General features: G+C 44.2%; 1 protein-coding gene across 1 annotated transcript in view; it reads left to right on the top strand.

The window, feature by feature from the left end:
- Positions 1 to 19116, top strand: part of KIF14 (kinesin family member 14) — a 90750-nt gene extending 71634 nt beyond the window's left edge. Inside the window, exons 27-29 of the mRNA XM_034780050.1 lie at positions 4131 to 4205; positions 5637 to 5775; positions 16937 to 19116. Coding sequence (XP_034635941.1) covers positions 4131 to 4205; positions 5637 to 5775; positions 16937 to 17322 — 600 coding nt within the window. The 3' untranslated portion in view covers positions 17323 to 19116. The remainder of the gene's footprint in view (positions 1 to 4130; positions 4206 to 5636; positions 5776 to 16936) is intronic.
- Positions 19117 to 19338: the final 222 nt, after the last annotated feature.

The raw sequence follows: 19338 nt of genomic DNA, 5'->3' as shown, positions 1-19338 counted from the left end.
TCAATCAGTTCTCCACAGTTGGTCCCTTTTGCTCACATGGATTCCACTGAAGTATTCAGTGTATTTTCAGTGTTTACTTTGCGCATTTGACAGTGCTATTTGTCTGTAGTCTTACTGTATCCCCTGAGTATCCACTCAGCTTCCCTTGTTGTTTGTGGGGTCTTTCACACACCAAGAAGGGAGGGAGAAACTTAGTGGAAGGAGAAGGGAAAATATCACAAGACTTCAAAAATTGGCAGGGACATTCAATAGGGAAACTATTTTTAACTTCTTTTTTGAAATTGACTACATTTCATAATACTAATAGCAAGCACATATCTGCTATTACCGCACTTGCTGTTAGTGTTACAAAATTCTGTCTCTAGGCATCTTTAGAAGGTTAACATGACAGTATTTCCTACATTCTGGTGTTATAAGTTTAGCTCCTTTCAGCATGTTATTTAAGCTTGTACCTAAAACTGAGTAAGTTTAGTATAGTCCCAGACTACTCACATGTTTAAAGTTAGGCATGCACTTAAGCACTATGCTGAATTGGGGCCTCTAAAAGGATAGTGACTTATTCCAAGCAAGCATCTAACAGCATGAATGGTAGAAATGTTGTTCATTTTCATGGTAGCAACTGGAATCAGGAATAACCTTCAAAAGTTTTCTGGGTTGCTAAGCAGCATTGGTATTTCCATTTTAGCAGCTGCTTTATTAAGTTATAGGATAAATACAGCAAATATATTTGACATTTTAATGAGTTGACTCTGCCACCTCCCCAGACACACTGTAATGTAAAAAGAAGTGACACCAGTGTTCTGTTTAACTTTACAGAAGACCTCTGAATTTAATTATTCTTTATAATATAAGAGGGAATATTCATATTCACTTAGAGCAATAAAGGTAGTATTTTTTTTTCTGGTGGCAACTGATATTTTAATTATACATTAGGCATTAAAAGTTTTGCACGAAAGCATACGTAACAGTATTCACACACTTTTTTTCAGAGCAATGTTAAAAAGTTGGGGTTTGTGTGTGTGTGTGTGTGTATGTGTGTGTATGTATATATATATATATATATATATATATATATATATAATTTTTTTTTTAAATGCAGGCTTTTTGGTTAAGATTTGTAGCGGAAAATCATAGCCTGACAATTTTAATTTATGATAGACACGGTTGTCTGGGAAATGGTAGAAACAGTATTTTGTCACTTCAGTTAAAATAGTTCAAGCCCTTCTTGCATGCAGAGATTCTTTTTTAAAGCAAATTGAAGAGAGCCCACCTAACAAGTTGCTTTAAAATAAGGTGCACAGTCTTGGTATTCCCCTATTTTATATATATATATTTGTTAGGTAACTCTAATAAGGAGATACATGGTAGGGAGAGTTACATAAAAAGGAAGATAGAAACAAAGACTATACTCTGCAGCTAAATTTTTTCCATGAAATATGTACTCAGAAAAGAGTTTGAAAATTCAGGAATGCAAGTTACAGTAGTCCTGGGAAAGATACCTCTTACACAGTGGGTAATTCATGTTGACAGTGAGTCTGGCAGCCTTACAAGTAATGTTTTAAAAGGATGAAAAGTTCTTTTAAAAAAAAGTATTAGGCTGCACATAGTGTACATATCTCTTTTCAGCTTCGGGTACACATGCATTCTTGTTCCACCTCTTTTCACCTTCTGTGAATAAAAACTTGTATCTTGGACAGATAGTGTGCAAGGCAAATCCTACTCTTCACTTGTGTTTGAAGCTCTCTTGTCTTCTATTTACTTTGTATGGGTCTTTCCAGAGTACGACAGAGCTTGAATAACCTACTTGCTAGTGGAAAGTAAGAGAACTTCCTTGGCAAGTGGGGGACATCTAGAGCATACAATTCTGCAAAACTTAAGTTTCCATTTTAAACAAAATGAACTATTCCTTATGCCCATGCAGTAAACCTTCCAAATGTGACCCAGAGCAGTGCTCAATGGCTTCTTGAGCCACAAGAGAAAGCTCTTGGCTCTTATTATTTCCACTGTTGCTGTCCTTAACTCTCTGAGCAGCAGTGAAACTGGACCAGTGTCTTTTCAGTTTCATCGTTGTTGCTTGAGAAATGTGAGAGGAATGGTAAAAGTAGCCATTGGAGCTATTCCCAGTGAAGGAGAAATCAAAAATGAAGACTAAGGTTGAGAAGTCAAGAAACACACCCTCGTTCACCTAGGACCAACTCCCAACATCTCATCAACAACATTCTCTCCCCTTATTCTTTCCTCTTTTTTCACTACTTTCCTGTAACCAATCCCTTTGTCTTCATGTGCTCTACATTCTTTACCCTGCCCTTCTCCTCCTCAAAATTTCACTCATCCATAATCCTCTTCCTAGCTTTACATCCTCTTTCTGAGTGCAGATGGCACACTCAAGGCACAAGAGGGAATGAAGTGGGGGCCAAGCCTCTGTTATGCCATAGGGCAGGGGTGGGCAAACTACAACTTGGGGGCCACATCCGGCCCTTCAGATGTTTTAATCCGGCCCTCAAGCTCCCGCCAGGGAGCAGGGTCTGGGGCTCAGGGCTTGCCCCGCTCCAGCCGGGGTGCAGGATTAGGGGCTTGCCCCCCTGCCTCCTAGATATAGGGGCAGCCAGGGGGTTCTGCACGCTGCCCCTGCCCCAAGCGCCGCTCCTGCAGCTCCCATTGGCTAGGAAATGCGGCCAATGGGCACTGCAGGGGTGGCGCCTGAGGACCAGGCAGCGTGCAGAGGCGCCTGGCTGAGCCTCTGCCTAGGAGCCGGAGGGGGACATGCCGCTGCTTCCAGGAGCTGCTTGAAGTAAGTGCCACCTGGACCCCTGACCCCCTCCTATGCCCCAACCCCCTGCACCAGCCCTGATCCCCGCCTCCTGCCCTCTGAACCCCTTGGTCCCAGCACAGAGCACCCTCCTGCACCCCCAACCCCTCATTCCCAGCCCCACCCCAGAGCTTGCACCCCCAGCCGGGCCCCCACCCCCACACACACTCTAACCCTCTGCCCCAGCCCGGAGCTCCCTCCTGTACCTTAAACTCCCCATTTCTGGCCCCACCCTAGAACCTGCACCCCCAGCGGGAGCCCTCACCCCCTCCCACACTCCAGCCCCCAATTTCATTCGTGACCATTTCATTTGTGAGCATTCGTGGCCCACCATACAGTTTCCATACCCAGGTTTGGCCCTTGGACCAAAAAGTTTGCACACCCCTGCCATAGGGAGTCAGTGGCCATGGGTCCAGGGCTGTAATGAGTGCTATACAGCAGACCACACCTGGAGTTAGGGATGCATTTTGAAAACTTCTGTGGTAGCTTTTGTTGAGGGAGCACGGCTATATCGATAAGGAATTGGAAAGTGAAATTGTTTAGCCCATGGCATAACTGGGGCTTGAAAACAAACCGTTTGCACAAAATATTCAAATACTTACAATAATTGAATCTATTTTTACACTAATTGGTGCAATCATGCCTGTGTTTTCCCTCACAACAAGCCACGCTCCCAGAGAGAAAGATTCATTCTGCCTGCCTCCCTCTCCACAACCCAGTGTTACACTGGACCTCCCACAACTGGCCCTGTTCCCAGGGAACTCAAATCTCCCTATTCACAGCAAATTAAATTTGAATTTTTAGTTTTTTGCCCAGGGTGGGGATTGAACAGCCAACCTGCTAAATGCTATTGTCTTTGCTTGTAGCAGAGACCTATGGAACCATAAAGGTCTTAGTTTCACTGGAGGGCAGTGCATATAACATGAAGCATCAGAGAGAAGCCAAATGGCACTGCCAAAATCCTACCACTGAGAGTTATGATGATGGTGATACAATTAAAGTGGTCACTTCCTTTAGAAAAAGTTTAAAGAATAGTGTCTGCTCACTTGCTCCTAGAATAAAGTCTACTGTAGACTTATTCAAATTTTTGCATATGCAATATGAACACTATACAGTGTTAACTTTTTTATGGAATGGGTTGAGAATTATGATAGAAAATTCACTCTCCGACCATTGCTTGTGTTGTAATTCTCTTCTGAACACTTTCCTCCATAATCACATGTGCTCATTGTCCTGTCTCTGGGATATAGGTTTACACATTTTTTTTCTCAATGCTTTGAATAATGCATGCAAAATAATAATTAAAATTCCCTTTTTATAGGTTCAAAATCAAATAAAGAATAATGCAGTGTCTTTCGCCAGATCCCTTGAAAATACTATATCTGACTGCAAAAAGGTAAGGGAACCCATTCACAAAATTACATTGTTTAAATGTTAACTTCAAAGGGTTTCTTGTTTAAAAGTTTAACAAGAAAGAGGAATAAAAATTACTACCTGTATGCATTGTTGAACAAGTTAATCTTGCTGTAAGAACTTTACATTTTGCATTTCTTTACTTAATTATCTTAACTATCTTATGGCTGTATAAATATAATTTTTGTGTTTTATTAGAACAGAATTTGGTTCATTCTTCTGCTTTACAATTTTTAAAGTAACCCTCCATGCTACTTGAATTCTTTGTGTGTGTCAACAAAATGGTGAGGAACAAGATATAATTTATTCAGACTTTTTAAAAGCCTTGACAAGGTCCCTAAGAAGAAACTAGGTGGGTGTGTGGTCAGAAATAAAGTATTATCATGGCTTAGAAGCTGGTTCAATGACAAAAGAAAACTAGGAATAAATTGTCACTTTTCAAAATGGCAAAATTAAGTGAGGTGACCTACGGTTCTTGGGTTGCCTGTTAATAATCTGATAAAATGGATGATGTAGAGGTGGCGGAATTTGTTGTTGGCAGAATTTTTGAGGCTATTTCCGACTAGAAATGAATGAGCATCTCCAGAGGGACTTAGTTTTCACTGTTTGAGTATTGTGTTGTGGATTGAAATTCAGTGTTGACAAATGAAAGATAATATACATTAGATGGAATAACTTGAATTGCTCATAGATGGTTTTTGAGTTATAAATTGACTGTAATGACTCAAGGAAAACACCTGAGGAGACTTTCGAAGGGCAGATAGGCGCCTAACTAGTGTATGTGCCTTTGAAAATCACCCCCTCCCCCTATTGCACTCTGGATAGCCCAATGAATGCATCTGCTTGTTCTGGTCGTCTCATCTCTGAAATCATACAACAGAAATACAAGTGATTCAGAGACTGACAAAACACTGTCAATTATAAATTAAAGATGATATTCCTTTTATTTTCTATTTGGTCTATCTGAAATCATTGATTTACATACAATTTAACTTGTCAAACACATTTTTATTTATTTCAAAGTATTGTGTTAGATACTAGTAGTACATTCACTGTGTAGGCAATAGCTTACAACCTTGACTATTAGCACCATGATTTACTTTGAATCAAGAATGGAATATTGACCAAGTTATCGGAGTTATCTATCCCTTGAATGTCAAAAAATGTTCTAGGATCTTACAGTTCCAGCTGGTGATTTTAAGACTGGCAGAAATTGCAACTCTTGCCAAAATTGTATTTTGAAACTTCTTCAACAACCCAACATTCCCATAATACATTGCAACAGTGAAGTGCAAAACTATGAACGCTGATGTGAAATTTGAACCCATGACCACATTTGCTATCAGAATGCTAACCACTAAGCATTACAGATGTATCTTATAGCTTTCAAATAAATTGCTCTTTATTAATACAGAGAGAAATGGGAACTCAATTAACAAAAGAAGAATCTGCCCACCAGGGACTAAAGAAGGCAACTAATCTTGCTTCTGAATACTTGGAATTAGAGCAGTGCATAGATAAAGTCTGTCAGATCATTACTACTTCATTGCAAGGTATGTGTCTGAGCTGCTGTGTGTGTTGTACCAGAAAATTTTGCACTAAAGGAGACCTGTGAAGTGAGAGGTTTGTGCTCTTATTTGCTTCTTTATTTGGTGTATGTTGGAGGACAGAAAGAGTGGTGGTTATTTTTAATCTGCTTGGTTTTTTTAGGTGGTTCTTCGAGTAGATGTAGACATGTATTCCACTTAGGTGTGTGCGTGCCCAACGCACCAGAGCTGGAGAAATTTTGCCTAGCAGCATCCATAGAGGGTTGGCGTTTGTGCCTCGTGGCCATAGCCGCTCCCCTGGCTACATGAGGCAATGCTGCCCCGACCATCCCACTGTTCCGTCTTCCCGCCTCTACCTGGAGTCATAACTCTGTGTGATCTTAACTTCACAACCTCTCAACTAGTTTTGTTTTTCCCCTTGAATATAGTTAGTAGTACCATTAGTGTTAGAGTAGTGTTCATTGTAGTAGTTTTTCCCCTCGGTGTTGTCCTCCCTGGGGTTTAAACATTATCCTTCCTGTGGGGGGTGATCCCCACCTGTGTTTCTTCCTCTGCCTTGGCATTGCATGACTTGCAGATCGTTTAAGAAATGCACTCAAGTGGGTCATGACTTTCGTCTGAAGCAGCACCTGCTCAAACAGGCCATATGTCTGCTTCAGTATCGAGGTCTTCATTGGGTCGGAGATCACCTTCAGGTTCCAAGAGTGCTGCTGCTTCACATTTCAGGGCAGGCTCTTCTTCAGAGACACAGATGAGCCATTCCCTGTTGACTGCCCTGAGGAAAAGTTTGCCTAAGACCAATCGAAACCACTCCAGGTCTCCGGATGACTCTTCTGCTTCCCCCAGGAAAAGTGTGGCCCGACATGGAGTTGTTGCTGGTGCATGGGATGGAGCAGATACCTCTAATCCTTCCCCGGTACCAAACAGGAAGGTTGGAAGCCATGTACTGTTGACTCCGGTTCTGGCCTCTGGGCATCCATTGAGTACAGTACCAAAGAGGCAGATGCCAGTACTGACTGTTTCCATGTTGGCAGTGTACCAGGCAGTTACCGATTTCCTCCATCTTTTGGTTCCGATCTCTCCTTTGGTCCAGGACTTTGCCAGAACTGTCATCTATAGCTCTGTTGATTGAATGAGCCACTGAACCCTCTGGTCTGTCTGCACTGCACCCCAATGTTCACCTTTCACAGTATCAGAGGGGTAGCCGTGTTAGTCTGAATCTGTAAAAAGCAACAGAGGGTCCTGTGGCACCTTTGAGACTAACAGAAGTACTGGGAGCATAAGCTTTCGTGGGTAAGAACCTCACTTCTTCAGATGCAAGTAATGGAAATCTCTGGAGGCAGGTATAAATCAGTGTGGAGATAACGAGGTTAGTTCAATCAGGGAGGGTGAGGTGCTCTGCTAGCAGTTGAGGTGTGAACACCAAGGGAGGAGAAACTGTTTCTGTAGTTGGATAGCCATTCACAGTCTTTGTTTAATCCTGATCTGATGGTGTCAAATTTGCAAATGAACTGGAGCTCAGCAGTTTCTCTTTGGAGTCTGGTCCTGAAGTTTTTTTGCTGTAAGATGGCAACCTTTACATCTGCTATTGTGTGGCCAGGGAGGTTGAAGTGTTCTCCTACAGGTTTTTGTATATTGCCATTCCTGATATCTGACTTGTGTCCATTTATCCTCTTGCGTAGTGACTGTCCAGTTTGGCCAACGTACATAGCAGAGGGGCATTGCTGGCATATGATGGCATATAAAACATTGGTGGACGTGCAGGTGAAAGAGCCGGTGATGTTGTAGCAGATCTGCCCTCAACATCAGTACTGTCAGACACTCAGTACTGCTGCTTGCTTCCAGCACTGGCATGCTTGGTATTGATGGCACCACTTCTGTTGGCACTGCCACTCTCTGCCTCATTCTGGGCAATGAACAAATCAGACCAGATACTTGCGCCCTCTGGTCTCACTCCGCCTTGATCTCAAGGCTCCTCTGCATCTGAGTTGGGATTGTTATCCTCCTGCTCTCCATCACCTGACCAGCATTGGGGGTCGTTGATGGACCGTTATGGGTACCAAGATTGGCGTACGTCCTGTGGTTGGGACGGAGGCATATGGCCCAGCGTCTACTGGCCACCAATGCCTTATCCATGTCAGTGGCCTCCATGGAATCTGTGGGATGCCCCTCAGTTGTGGAGGTCCTGCTCTTTGCCTTGATTAAAGGTGAGATTGCTGGCCAGGTCTGTGGTGGTGACCGTTGATCCGCCACAGGCCCAGGCATTGGCGGTCCTTCTCCCTGTGGACCCTCCAGAGTTGTCCCATCCAGGGCCTCATCTTCATCTCCGGACAATTCTGTGCTGCCCAGCTCATCCTTCCCTTCAGTACACTGCAGTCCTTGGGGCTGGCCATGCCAGTGGTAGCAGCAGCAGTATCGTCCATGGCGTACATTTGGCCAGGCTTTCCCTCCTTTGAGGTACCAGCACTACCCCAGAAAGAGGGACAGGAGAAAGCAGTCAGGCTTGGGGTTCAGCCAGTCCACATGCCCTCCTGCCAGTGCTCTCCAAGTACCCATTTTATCTCCTTGGTGCAGAGCTCTGTTCCTGTTGTTGCCCCTACCTCCTCATACAGGCTGGCCTGCTTTCACAATGCTTGGGGCTTGACAGAGCCAGCTCTAGGTCTTTTGCTGTCCCAAGCCAAAAAAAAACAAAAAAACAAAACAAAAAAACCCACTCCTGGAATGTCGCCCCTGGAATTGTGCTGCCCCAAGCACATGCTTGGTTTGCTGGTGCCTACAGCCGGTCCTGGGGCTCAATCACCACTGACAGCTGAGTCCTAAGCACACTCAGATCAGGTTATGCCATCCAGTTCCTTTCCACACTTCCACCTCACCCACCCTCCCCGTCCCTCTTCAGGGTCCCCCTCGCAAGATAGTGCTCCTTGAGCAGGTCTGCTCTCTACTGGCTTTGGGAGTGGTGGAAGAGGTTCAGCCGGAACACCAGCGTCATGGCTTCTACTCCTGGTACTTTCTGGTACCCAAATTCAAGGGAGAGGTAAGACCCAATCTTGACCTTTATGGCCTCAACAAATATATCAGGTATATGAGGTTCTGAATGTCACTCTTATTGATTATTCTCCCTGTGTAGTCTCAGAATGACTGGTGTGCTGCTCTGGACCTTCAAGATGCCTACTTTCATGTGGCAGTTTTGCCAACCACAGAAAGTTCCTTCAATTTATCGTGGTAGAAGGCCATTGTCACTACACAGTGCTTTCATTTGAGCTCTCTTCTGTACGCCAGGTTTTTACCTAGTGCATGGTCATTGTTACAGCATATTTCAGGAAGAAGGGAATTCACATCTTCCCATATGTGAACAACTGTTACTGAGGTGCAGATCCAGAGAGGAAGTTCTTGCTCACATCAGCACCACATTATGGTTGCTCGACTGTCTGGGTTTCATACTAAACATCTGGAAGTCAACCTTTGTTCTCATTCAGAAAACAAAGTTCATTGGGGCCCTGTTAGATTCTGTGATGTTGAAAGCATTTCTACTGATGACCGTTTTCAGACAGTTTGCTATCTTTGCCTCAGTCTGCAGTCTCAGCCTTCCATGATGATTCAGATGTGTCTGAGGCTTTTGGGCCATATTTCCACTTGCACACAAGTGGTCCAGTTTGCAAGGCTGTGCCTTCACTCCCCTTCAATTGTGGCTAAGAGTGATTTACTGTCCTAATCTTCAACCTCTAGACAGACTGGTCAGTCTTCCTTTATGGTCCTAGACTCCTTGCAGTGGTGGATGTGTCCAGAGAATATTTGCCAAGGTGTTCCCTTTGTCTGGTCCTTGCCAACCGGATCGGTTGTTGCTAAGACCTCCCTCCTGAGTTGAGTGGTGCACTTGGGGGGTCCCTGAGAGTGTAGGGGCTATGGTCGGAGCAGGAGGCCTCACTCCATAGCAACTTGCTGGAGCTTCAGGCCATCTACAATTTATGTCACGCTTTGTGAGACTATATTAGAGACTTAGTGTTCATATTTACATCGCGATGCTATTGTCTTTACTATGTGCTGCAAGCAAGGGAGAGCACGATGCAGGTTGCTCTGCCTAGAGGCAATCAGGCTGTGACTGTTCTGCATCAAGGAGAACATTGCTTCGATAGCTGTTCACTTGCTTGGGGTTCAGAATTATCTTGCAGACCATCTCAGCAGGTATTTTTCCCTGAATCACAACTGGTCCCTGAAAACACATCCTGGGTTATCTTCATAGCTTGGGACATTCCAATAATTGACCAGTTCGCTACACGGGACAATAAGAAACATCGTCTGTTCTGCTCTCTAGAGGGTGTCAGTCCAAGCTCCCTTCCAATGCTTTCCACCTCATCTGGCAATTGGCCCGCTTGTAGGCTTTTCTCCTGGTCATCCTTCAGGTCTGCTCAAGATCAGGCCAGGCTCATTCTCAATGCCCCAGCATGCTACCAATGCTGGTTCTTCTTCGAGTGCTTACTCATGTCGATTCCAATTAGGTGTGTGCGTGCCACGTGCACAGAAGTGGAAGGTTTTTCCCCTAACAGTACCCGTTGTGTCGGTTCAGGCACCCCCTGGAGTCACACCTCCATGGCGCCATATATAGGGTCCTGTCAACTGGCCGCCACTTCAGTTCCTTCTTACCTCCTATGAGGGTTAGCCGGAACACTCATTTTCTCTTGGTTCGGCAAGCTTTCTCCCTAGTGGTCCTCAATTGTTCTCTGCAAATAGTTAAATTAGTAGTTTTAGTTAGTTTAGTCATAGTATAACACTAGTTCTCCACTTGCGAGATACTCCCTTCTCTTCATGTGTCATTATATAATGCCTGCATCTGTAACTTTCACTCCATGCTTCTGAAGAAGTGAGGTTTTTTTTACCCACGAAAGCTTATGCCCAAATAAATCTGTTAGTCTTTAAGGTGCCACCGGACTCCTTTTGTGGATACAGACTAACACGGCTACCCCCGATACTAGTCATAGTATAGTTAGAATTCCAGTAAGGAATTGTTCTGGCGGTTACCCCCTTTTTTCCCTACCCTCCCCGACCGCCGTTCCCTGGGGTTTAAACCCTGCGTAGCTTGTAACAAGCCTATGCCCAGGAGTAACCCTCACACTTCCTGCTTGAAGTGTCTGGGGGAATTGCATCAGAAGGACCATTTGCAAGATCTGTAGGGGATTCTGCCCCAGGACTCAAAAAGAAAAAGACCAATGGTTATAAATCCTTCTGATGGAGGCCGCCCTCCATCCTCACTCAGAGCAGAGTTTGGCCGAACCTCAACATTGATGCGCAGTGCCCCGGCATCAACATGGGAGACTTCGGCGCCAAGAAAGGACTCGGATAGAGACGCTCAGCACCAGCAGGGATCCCTGCAAAGGGGTTCCATACATGGTAGTGCATGGCACCACTTCCTGTCCCCAGTGCTCTGCAAGAAGATGAAGCAGGACAGGGGGCATTCACCCACGCCGAGACCGGGACAGAAAGACTCAAGCGCAGTGAGACCCGCGTTGGGCCTGTGGAAGCAGAGAAAGAACTGACAGGAAGGGGATTGCAATGCATGACAGTTTGTAAGCAAGAGTCAGGCTAACTTAACCCTAATAACGCAAGATTTCTAGAAGTTCTTTCCCACTTGCCTCACACATTCCTCGTAATGTGTAGATAATATGGAATGTAGACTAAAAGTCTACATTAGTGAGAAAAACAAGATATCAGAATGACCTATGTATAAACAAAATGCAGCTGTTGCTTTTCATTGTCTGTAACAAAAGGTATAAATGCTTGCTGTAATTGTTTACCTGTGGAGAGACCTGTTTAGCTCTCTCCCTCTACGCAATTGCTTGAGAAAATAAAGTATCTGACTTGCTGTACCCAAACAAAAAGTGAGAACTCTGTTATTCTCCGACAGGCCACACCACCTAATGCAGCACCACCTAGCCCAGCATCATTGACTGCTGTCCCAACATGGGGTCAGTCGAGTTCAGCTCCACAGGACTCCCCTCCCGGGAGAGTCGTGGAGAGGCTTTGGAGGTGCCCTCCATGCCGGAGACCTTTGAGGCAGCGAGAGAGCTCATTGCCTTCACGGCACCACCTTCCACACCCAGGCGAGACTGAGCTCAAAAGCAACAGCACCCCTGAGACCTTCAGTGCCATCCCGAGGCAAACCATATTGGTCACCATCACCTTAGCACTGATCCCCTGGTACTTGTGGCAGCAGACTGGCAGTGGAACCATACCAGTGTCCTGGCACTGCTTCCCTGTGGTCCTCTCAGAGCGAGTCCTTCCAATCAGAGGTGGAGTCCTTTTTGTGTCCGGGTGGAGCCAGCACAAATCAGAGTGCAGATGCTCGAGGTCGGACAGGGAGTGACAGCAATTTCCCCCGATGCCGTGGCTCACTCAATGGCAGGCTCCAGCCCATTGGCCATTTTGGACCCCCTGGCCATTCTATCAAAGCCAAGGGTCCTATTCCAGGAGTTCAGTGTCGGTGGCTTCGGAAACCCATGCATCTTCTCCACTTCCCTCGGTGCAGGACTAGCCGCCCCATGGCACACTGGAAGATCTGGCACCGCGTGATCCCCTTGGCACTGTAGGCCAGGAGAAAGAGCCGGTCCCGGTTAGAGCCTCATCATCGCCAGACAAAGTAGTGTCTGGAACCTCCACGGCTCCTGTACTCAAGGACGGTAGGATCCACCAACAGCTCCTGAAGAGAGTGGCCCAGAACCTGAGGCTTCAAGTTGAGGATGGGTATGAGTCCTTGGACCACATGGTAGACATCCTGGCCCTCTGGAGACCCTCCCGAGTTGCCCTGCCGCTCATAAGACCATACAGGATACCACCAAAATGTTGTGGCAGACCCTCACCTCCCTGCTCCCAACAGTGAAAAGGACAGAGAGAAAGTACTTTGTACCCTCTAAAGAGTTTGAACATTTTTATTCACACCCACCACTGCACTCCTTAGTGGTGGCAGCAGCAGCAAACAAATGCAAACGTCAAGGGCACCAAGGACCCTCACCTAAAGCCCGAGACATGAAGAAACGGGATCTTTTTGGGAGGCAAGTCTATTCTACCGGGAGGCATCAGCTTCAGATTTCAAACCACCAGGCGATCCTTAGCAGATATAGCTTCTGCTATAGTTCATGAAGAAGCTGAAGTTCCACATGGTTTCTTTGGCCTCCATTATCCCTTCTCTGGATCTGGGGGATTGGTATGCAGCCCTCAACTTGAAGGACGCATACTTTCATATATCCCTAACCCTGTCTCCCAGAAGGTTTCTCGGATTTGTGGTGAACCAGAATCACTATCCGTTCACGGTCCTCCCCTTCAGTCTGTCAGCAGCAACTTGGGTGTTGCCCCCGTGCATGGCAGTCGTCGCCACTTTCTTGCGGAAGCGCCAGGTGCAGATGTTTCCATACCTCAATGACTGGCTGATCAAGGGCCACTCCACAACACAAGTGGAGGTGCATGTAACCCAATAAGATCAACTTTCAACGAGCTTGGCCTACTATGGAATGTGCAGAAGTCAACCCTGTCCTCCACACAGAGGATAGAGTTCATAGATGCAGTGTTGGATTCAAGACAGGTGAGAGCGTTCCTACTGGAATAACGGTTTCAGACCCTGTGCAACATCTTACAAGACCTCAGTTTCCTACCACCACAGCAAGGAATTGCCTGAAGCTCCTCAGTCACATGGCCACCTGTACTTCTGTAGTGTAGCATGCCAGACAGAGACTCCAATCCCTTCAGGTGTGGCTAGCCATCGGGGTATTGACTAAACCGGGACAGTCTAGACAAGGTAGTCACCCTTTCTGGGCCAGTTCTCAAGTCTCTCCTATGGTGGCTCAACCCGCAAGTTCTGTGTGCGGGGATTCCCTTCTGCAGACCTCAACCATCACTTTCCCTGGTCACAAATGTGACAGTGCATCTCGGGGAGTTCAGGACTCAGGGCCTCTGGTCCTAAGCAGAGCTCTCACTTGACAGCAATGTCAGAGAGCTGAGGGCAAGCCGTCTGGCCTGCCAGACCTTCCAAGCAGGCATCTTCGGCAGCATTCCTGGCCCAGGTTCTGACCCAGGAAATCTGTAGGGCTGCAACATGGTCCTCAATCCACACTTTTACCTCTCACTATGCCATTACCCAGTAGACTAGGGACAATGCAGCCTTCAGCAGAGCGATGCTTCAATCAGTGAACCGATGAGCTCTGACACCGCCTCCAAGTTCCTGATTGGGAGTCACCTAATTGGAATCAACATGACCAAGCACTTGAAGAAGAAAAACAGTTACCTACCTTTCGTAACTGACATTCCAAGACTCATTCACCTACCCCTCTGTCGGAGCAAAAAGGAACTGAAGAGGCAGCAGGTCGGCAGGACCCCATATATGGTGCCATGGAAGTGCAACTCCAGGGGGCACCTGAACCAACCCCACAGGTACCACTAGGGGAAAAACCTTCTGGTTATTGTGCATGTGGCACGCACACACCTAATTGGAATGGACATGAGCAACGTGTCTCGAAGAACAACAGTTTCAAAAGGTAGGTAACCATTTTTTCTCTGGCCTTCTTGCACTGTCTATTCAGTCTCCCTTACTGCTTCTTCTCCATCCCAACTTACTCAAAACCAAGGCTGTGCCTTGCATCCTGCACTCGGCTCCCTGCATCACGTGGCATGGCGGAATGAGGAGGAAGAGCAGTGTTAGATGGGTGTTCAAAAGTTGTCCTCAACTGTAGAAAACCCTCCACCAGGATGGCCGATTCACCGAAAATCACTTCCATTTCACTGTGGTCACTAGCCTGAGGATTGCTTGGATTCTATCCAGGACATTTTGGAGTACCTGCTGCACCTTCAGTTGTTGGGGCTTGTGTTTAGTTCATTGAAAGCTCATCTGGTAGCAATTATTGGCATTAGAAGATCAATGCCATGGTATCAAAATTCTTAAAAGGGCTCCTTCATCTACATCCCTATGGCCTGGGAACCAGTTCCTCTGTGGGACCTTAACTCAATCCTTGCAGCCCTAATGGGATCTCCATTTGACCCTCTGGCATCGTGTCCCTTTTTGCTGTTGTGTTAGAAAACTGCATTCCTGGTAGCAGTAACATCCACATGGAGAGTGAGAGAGTTGCAGGCTCGGAGAGTGAGAGAGTCGCAGGCTCGGAGAGCAGAGCCTCCTTATACACAGTTCTCCAAAGACAGTGATTTTACAGCCACTTCCAAAATCTTTGTCTAAAGTGGTTTCTCAGTTTCATTTGAACCAGGTGGTCTATTTACCAGTATTCTTTCCTAAACCTCATTCATCTATAGATAAGCAGCATCTACACACCTTAGATGTCAGGCAATGTCTAGCCTTCTATCTGGACAGGACTAAACCCTTTTGTGCCTTGCCTCATTTGTTTGCGTCATATGTAGATCACATGAAGGGTTAAACAATATCTTCACAGATGACGTCCAAATGGGTAATATCCTGTATCAGGACTGCATATGAAATAGCTTAGTTTATGCCCCCACAGCAGGTGCAAGCAATGCCCATAGCATTCCTCAGTGACGTTTCCATATTGGACTCAGGGCTGCTATGTAGTTGTTACGTTCATGAACCATTATGCCACAACCGCATCTTCCAGAGCGGATGCAGGCTTTGGTAAGGTGGTCCTTCAGTCCTTATTTAGGTAGACTCTGAGCCCTACTTCCAGGGCAGTGGGAGGTGTACTGCTTGTGAGTCACCTAAGTAGAATGCATGTCTGCATCTACTCAAAGAAGAAACAGTTACTTACCATAACTGGTTCTTTGAGATGTGATGCAGACCTGTATTCCTCAACCCATCCTCCATCCCCACTGCATTGGAATCTTGTTTCTGGGCATTCGGTGCAAAGGAACTGAGGGAGGGTCGGGACAGTGCTGCTTCATGTAGCTGGGGTGGGAGGGGTGCGCTATGGCCATGAAGCATAAGCGCTTCCCCTTTATGGGTGCTGCTAGGCAAACTCCAGCTCCAGTGACCAGGGTGTGCACACACTTAAGTAGAATACATGTCTGAATCACAGTTACAGTAAGGAACCATTTCCTGTGGCTATCAGTATCTTCCTTGTTTCTCGTGTCTTCTGCAAGTGGTTTGCGGTCTTTCTCAGCCCTTACCTGAAGGAACAGTGTTGAATCTTTAATGAAATCTTCTCTTTCCACTGTTTGTTAGGCATTCAAGTTAAATAAGTTTTAACAATAACAATATTTTAAACAGTCTGATTAATATCCCTCCCTCCCACTCTTGGGAACAACATTTTTCTTTTAATAACGAGGATGTCCTAAATGTACTAGTTCTCCAGTCACCGATATATTTTTTAGGAAAAGGGTAAACTAGAGCTGAATTTCTAAGGTGATGACAAGCAAGAGAAAACCTTTTTGTTGGAAAAAACACTTTCAGGCATAAAGAAGCAAGTCACCTTTAACAGAATTTAAAGTATTTTTTCCATCACTTCACCATTAATAAGAAAGAGAATTTACAAGTTTTAAGTCATTTACAACCTCTGACATAGTTAATTACTGTGTTTCCACTTCCTGGTTTCAAGTGACCTGATTATCTTAAGGTAACTTTCCTTTGCATCCAGCCTTCCTTATCTTTAATTTTCTGTTATATAAGTTACAGGGACCAGGCACAAATAAGCAAATTAAAACCCTTGTTCCCATGATAATCTAGGTTGATCTGGTTGACTATATCAGCATTTGTTTGGTGGCTCTTGAAGAATTTAAAGACTCGTATGAAAAAAAATTAGTTGAGGAAAGAACTTTCCAAATAGTGAACCAATAGGATGCTATCCTGCTGAGTCTACAGACAGACTAAAGCAATATCTTTATTCCATTCATATCAATTCATTGTTGATTCTGAAGCCTAATTTAAAAAAAAAGTCAAATTTTAACCATTTCACTGCTGATCATGTTCTAGAAAACTCCAACTAGCTTTTTTTGGATAGTAGGTATACCTTGTGATTGTGTCAGCCTGGGACTATAGGCAAAGTCTTGAGACTTCTTTCACCAACTGATTCCTCATGTTAACGTCATAGTCTCACTATAGATTTACTAACATACTTTCAAAATACAGTATTGTTTCTAACAGAAATGAAAGCAAAGATGTGCATGGAAGTAACATGCTGCTTAGCAAAGTAGTAGAATTGGTTCTTTTTGCTTGTGTACTCCACAGGATCATACAGAAATACAACTCAACTCAGAAGCTATACGGAAAAGATTTGCATCTTAGCTGGGCATTTTAATAATTACTGCACTTTATTTAGCTTGCCTTCTGCTTCAGCAAACAGTCCTACTTGCAGAACAACCACGTCTTTTATGGTCACTTCTGAATTGGATTCTCTAGCCAAGTCACTCATTATAAGTTTTGAACTTGTTCAAGGACATAATTCATTGGTATCTCAGACCATTTGTATGCAAAATACCAAGACTGAAGAAAAACAGCTTGAAACTGGTGAATCTACTTGGAAACGGAAAGGAGTTCCAAAACGTGAATATAAACTTCAGCCTTCAGCTACAAGTTCAGGGAAACTTTCACCCAGTGGGATACAGTGGGTATAAAATTAAGGCATTAAATATAGTAGACTCCTGAATGTAGGAAAAAGTAAATATTATGGGCTATTTTTTTTAATGAAAGAGAGACAAGGAGGGCATGTCAGTCTTTTTTATTTTTAAAAAGAAAAATAATATATTGCAGAAGGTTGAAATGTGTTGGTAATTTTATCATGAGCATGGACAGTGTTGTGTGAAAGTAAAGGACTTGAGGTACAAGAAGATATGGTACACTGAATTGCACAGGAACAAATGTAAATCCAGAAGACTTTACATGAGACCTACACTTAAGAAAATTATAAACGCGTGAGTATTTTTATTCAAAACTATATCTAACTGTAGTAAATTATAGAGCAACATACAAGAAGTAACCAGACAGTGAGTTAAAATCTAGTTCAAGAATAATATATAAATACAAAAAATTATTGAGAAAAGCTAGGAAATTCAGTGTTAAAAATGGGCACTTTATCCTCCATTCATAATATAGCCTCACTTTAATGCATGATGATTTATTAAGGGTGCAGTGTCATCCTTACCACTATGTTTCCTAGCTTTTTTATTTTTGGTTTGCCAGCTTTAATATTTTTGGGAGAGGTATTTGGTATCTGTTATCTTACGAAAGAATTGAAAGGCTACAAAAATTATTGGGTAAACACACATTTAAGGGGATAATTTGTATAGGTTTATAATCCCTTGGAGTAAGCGGGGGGATTACAGACCTAAGATAACATTAATGCAGATTGACTATAATGATTCATGTTGCAAATTTTATATAGCAAAAACCAATTTTCCTTGATTTTAAATAATTTTTAGTGCTATGCATAGAAGTTTAGAGGCATAACACTTTTTTAAAATATACAAATAAGTCACCATGTGAGGCACTTAAGAATTATGTTGACATGCAGCCTACACTTAATAAGTTCGTACGGAAATCTTAAGGCCAGGTTGAGCCTAGCCCTTTGCAGGTGTACAAAGGAAAGGGAAGGATACAAGGCATCTTTCCCAGAACCTCATGCTCCTGCGTAGGTACAGAGCAAAATTTGAGATCTCAGGGAAAGCAAGGACTCTGGGTGACATCCTGGTTCCATTGACTTCAATGGGGCCAGGGTCTTTCCCTCTCAGTCCAATGCTGGCAATGGGCTTACTAAATTGGGTGAGGACATGGCCATCTTCTCCTCTACACCAGTCACTAGACAAGCCCACTGCATCCCAAGTGATATTGGCTGTTTCTGGGAGCTTTGGCTAGCCACAGTCTGGCCCCAGTTGTACTAATGTTGAAAGATTTATAAGAATATCTTGGTGACTGGTTTACAGAACACTTATTATAATATTTACTTCTGTGTTCCGTTGTGAAATACACTCAGCTGTGATTCACTACAAGGATAAAAGCAGATACCTTTGAGACTATTTCATTTTTTCTCTTCCTGTATAATAGCTAGAGTAATAGAAGCAAACATGTGGACCAAATCTAGGCTACAATGTGTCAAATTGATAAGCAGCTTTTCCCCTTTCCACACCCCTTTTGAGTTGGCTGTAGTTTAAAAAGGCTACAATACTTCTAGGTAGAGCTAATGATTGTTGTGAAAATCAAGAATAATGGTGCATTTGAGAAGTTTGTTCTTGAACACTGGGAACTGAGAGATCATAACACAACATGTTCTAATCAGAGCACCTGATTTGCTCAGTGGTGTTGTCCATCCTAGTAATGAGTGACATTTAGTGCCTATTATCAAACCTTTCAACCAAGTATTCAGGGATAGCATGTTTCTTGATAGTGGTTTTGTCCCCTACCCCCCCCCCCCCCCCCCCGACCCCTTTTGGAATGTAAAACTTCCTTTCAAAGATAAAGTTACCTCTCTCGATTAAATTCAGTCACCAGATCAATGCCAATTTTGTTTTGTTCCTTTCTCAGCATTTCACTTGGTCTTGTTAGTTAAGTAATAAAGTCTGAGTACACCAGAAATGATCCCCATTGAAGTGATATAAGTGAACAAAAGGAGACAATAACAATATAAAAATTTTCTC

Source organism: Trachemys scripta, chromosome 8, assembly GCF_013100865.1.
Source record: "Trachemys scripta elegans isolate TJP31775 chromosome 8, CAS_Tse_1.0, whole genome shotgun sequence".
Classification (NCBI taxonomy): Eukaryota; Metazoa; Chordata; order Testudines; family Emydidae; genus Trachemys; species Trachemys scripta.
This window is presented reverse-complemented; position numbering and strand designations above follow the sequence as displayed.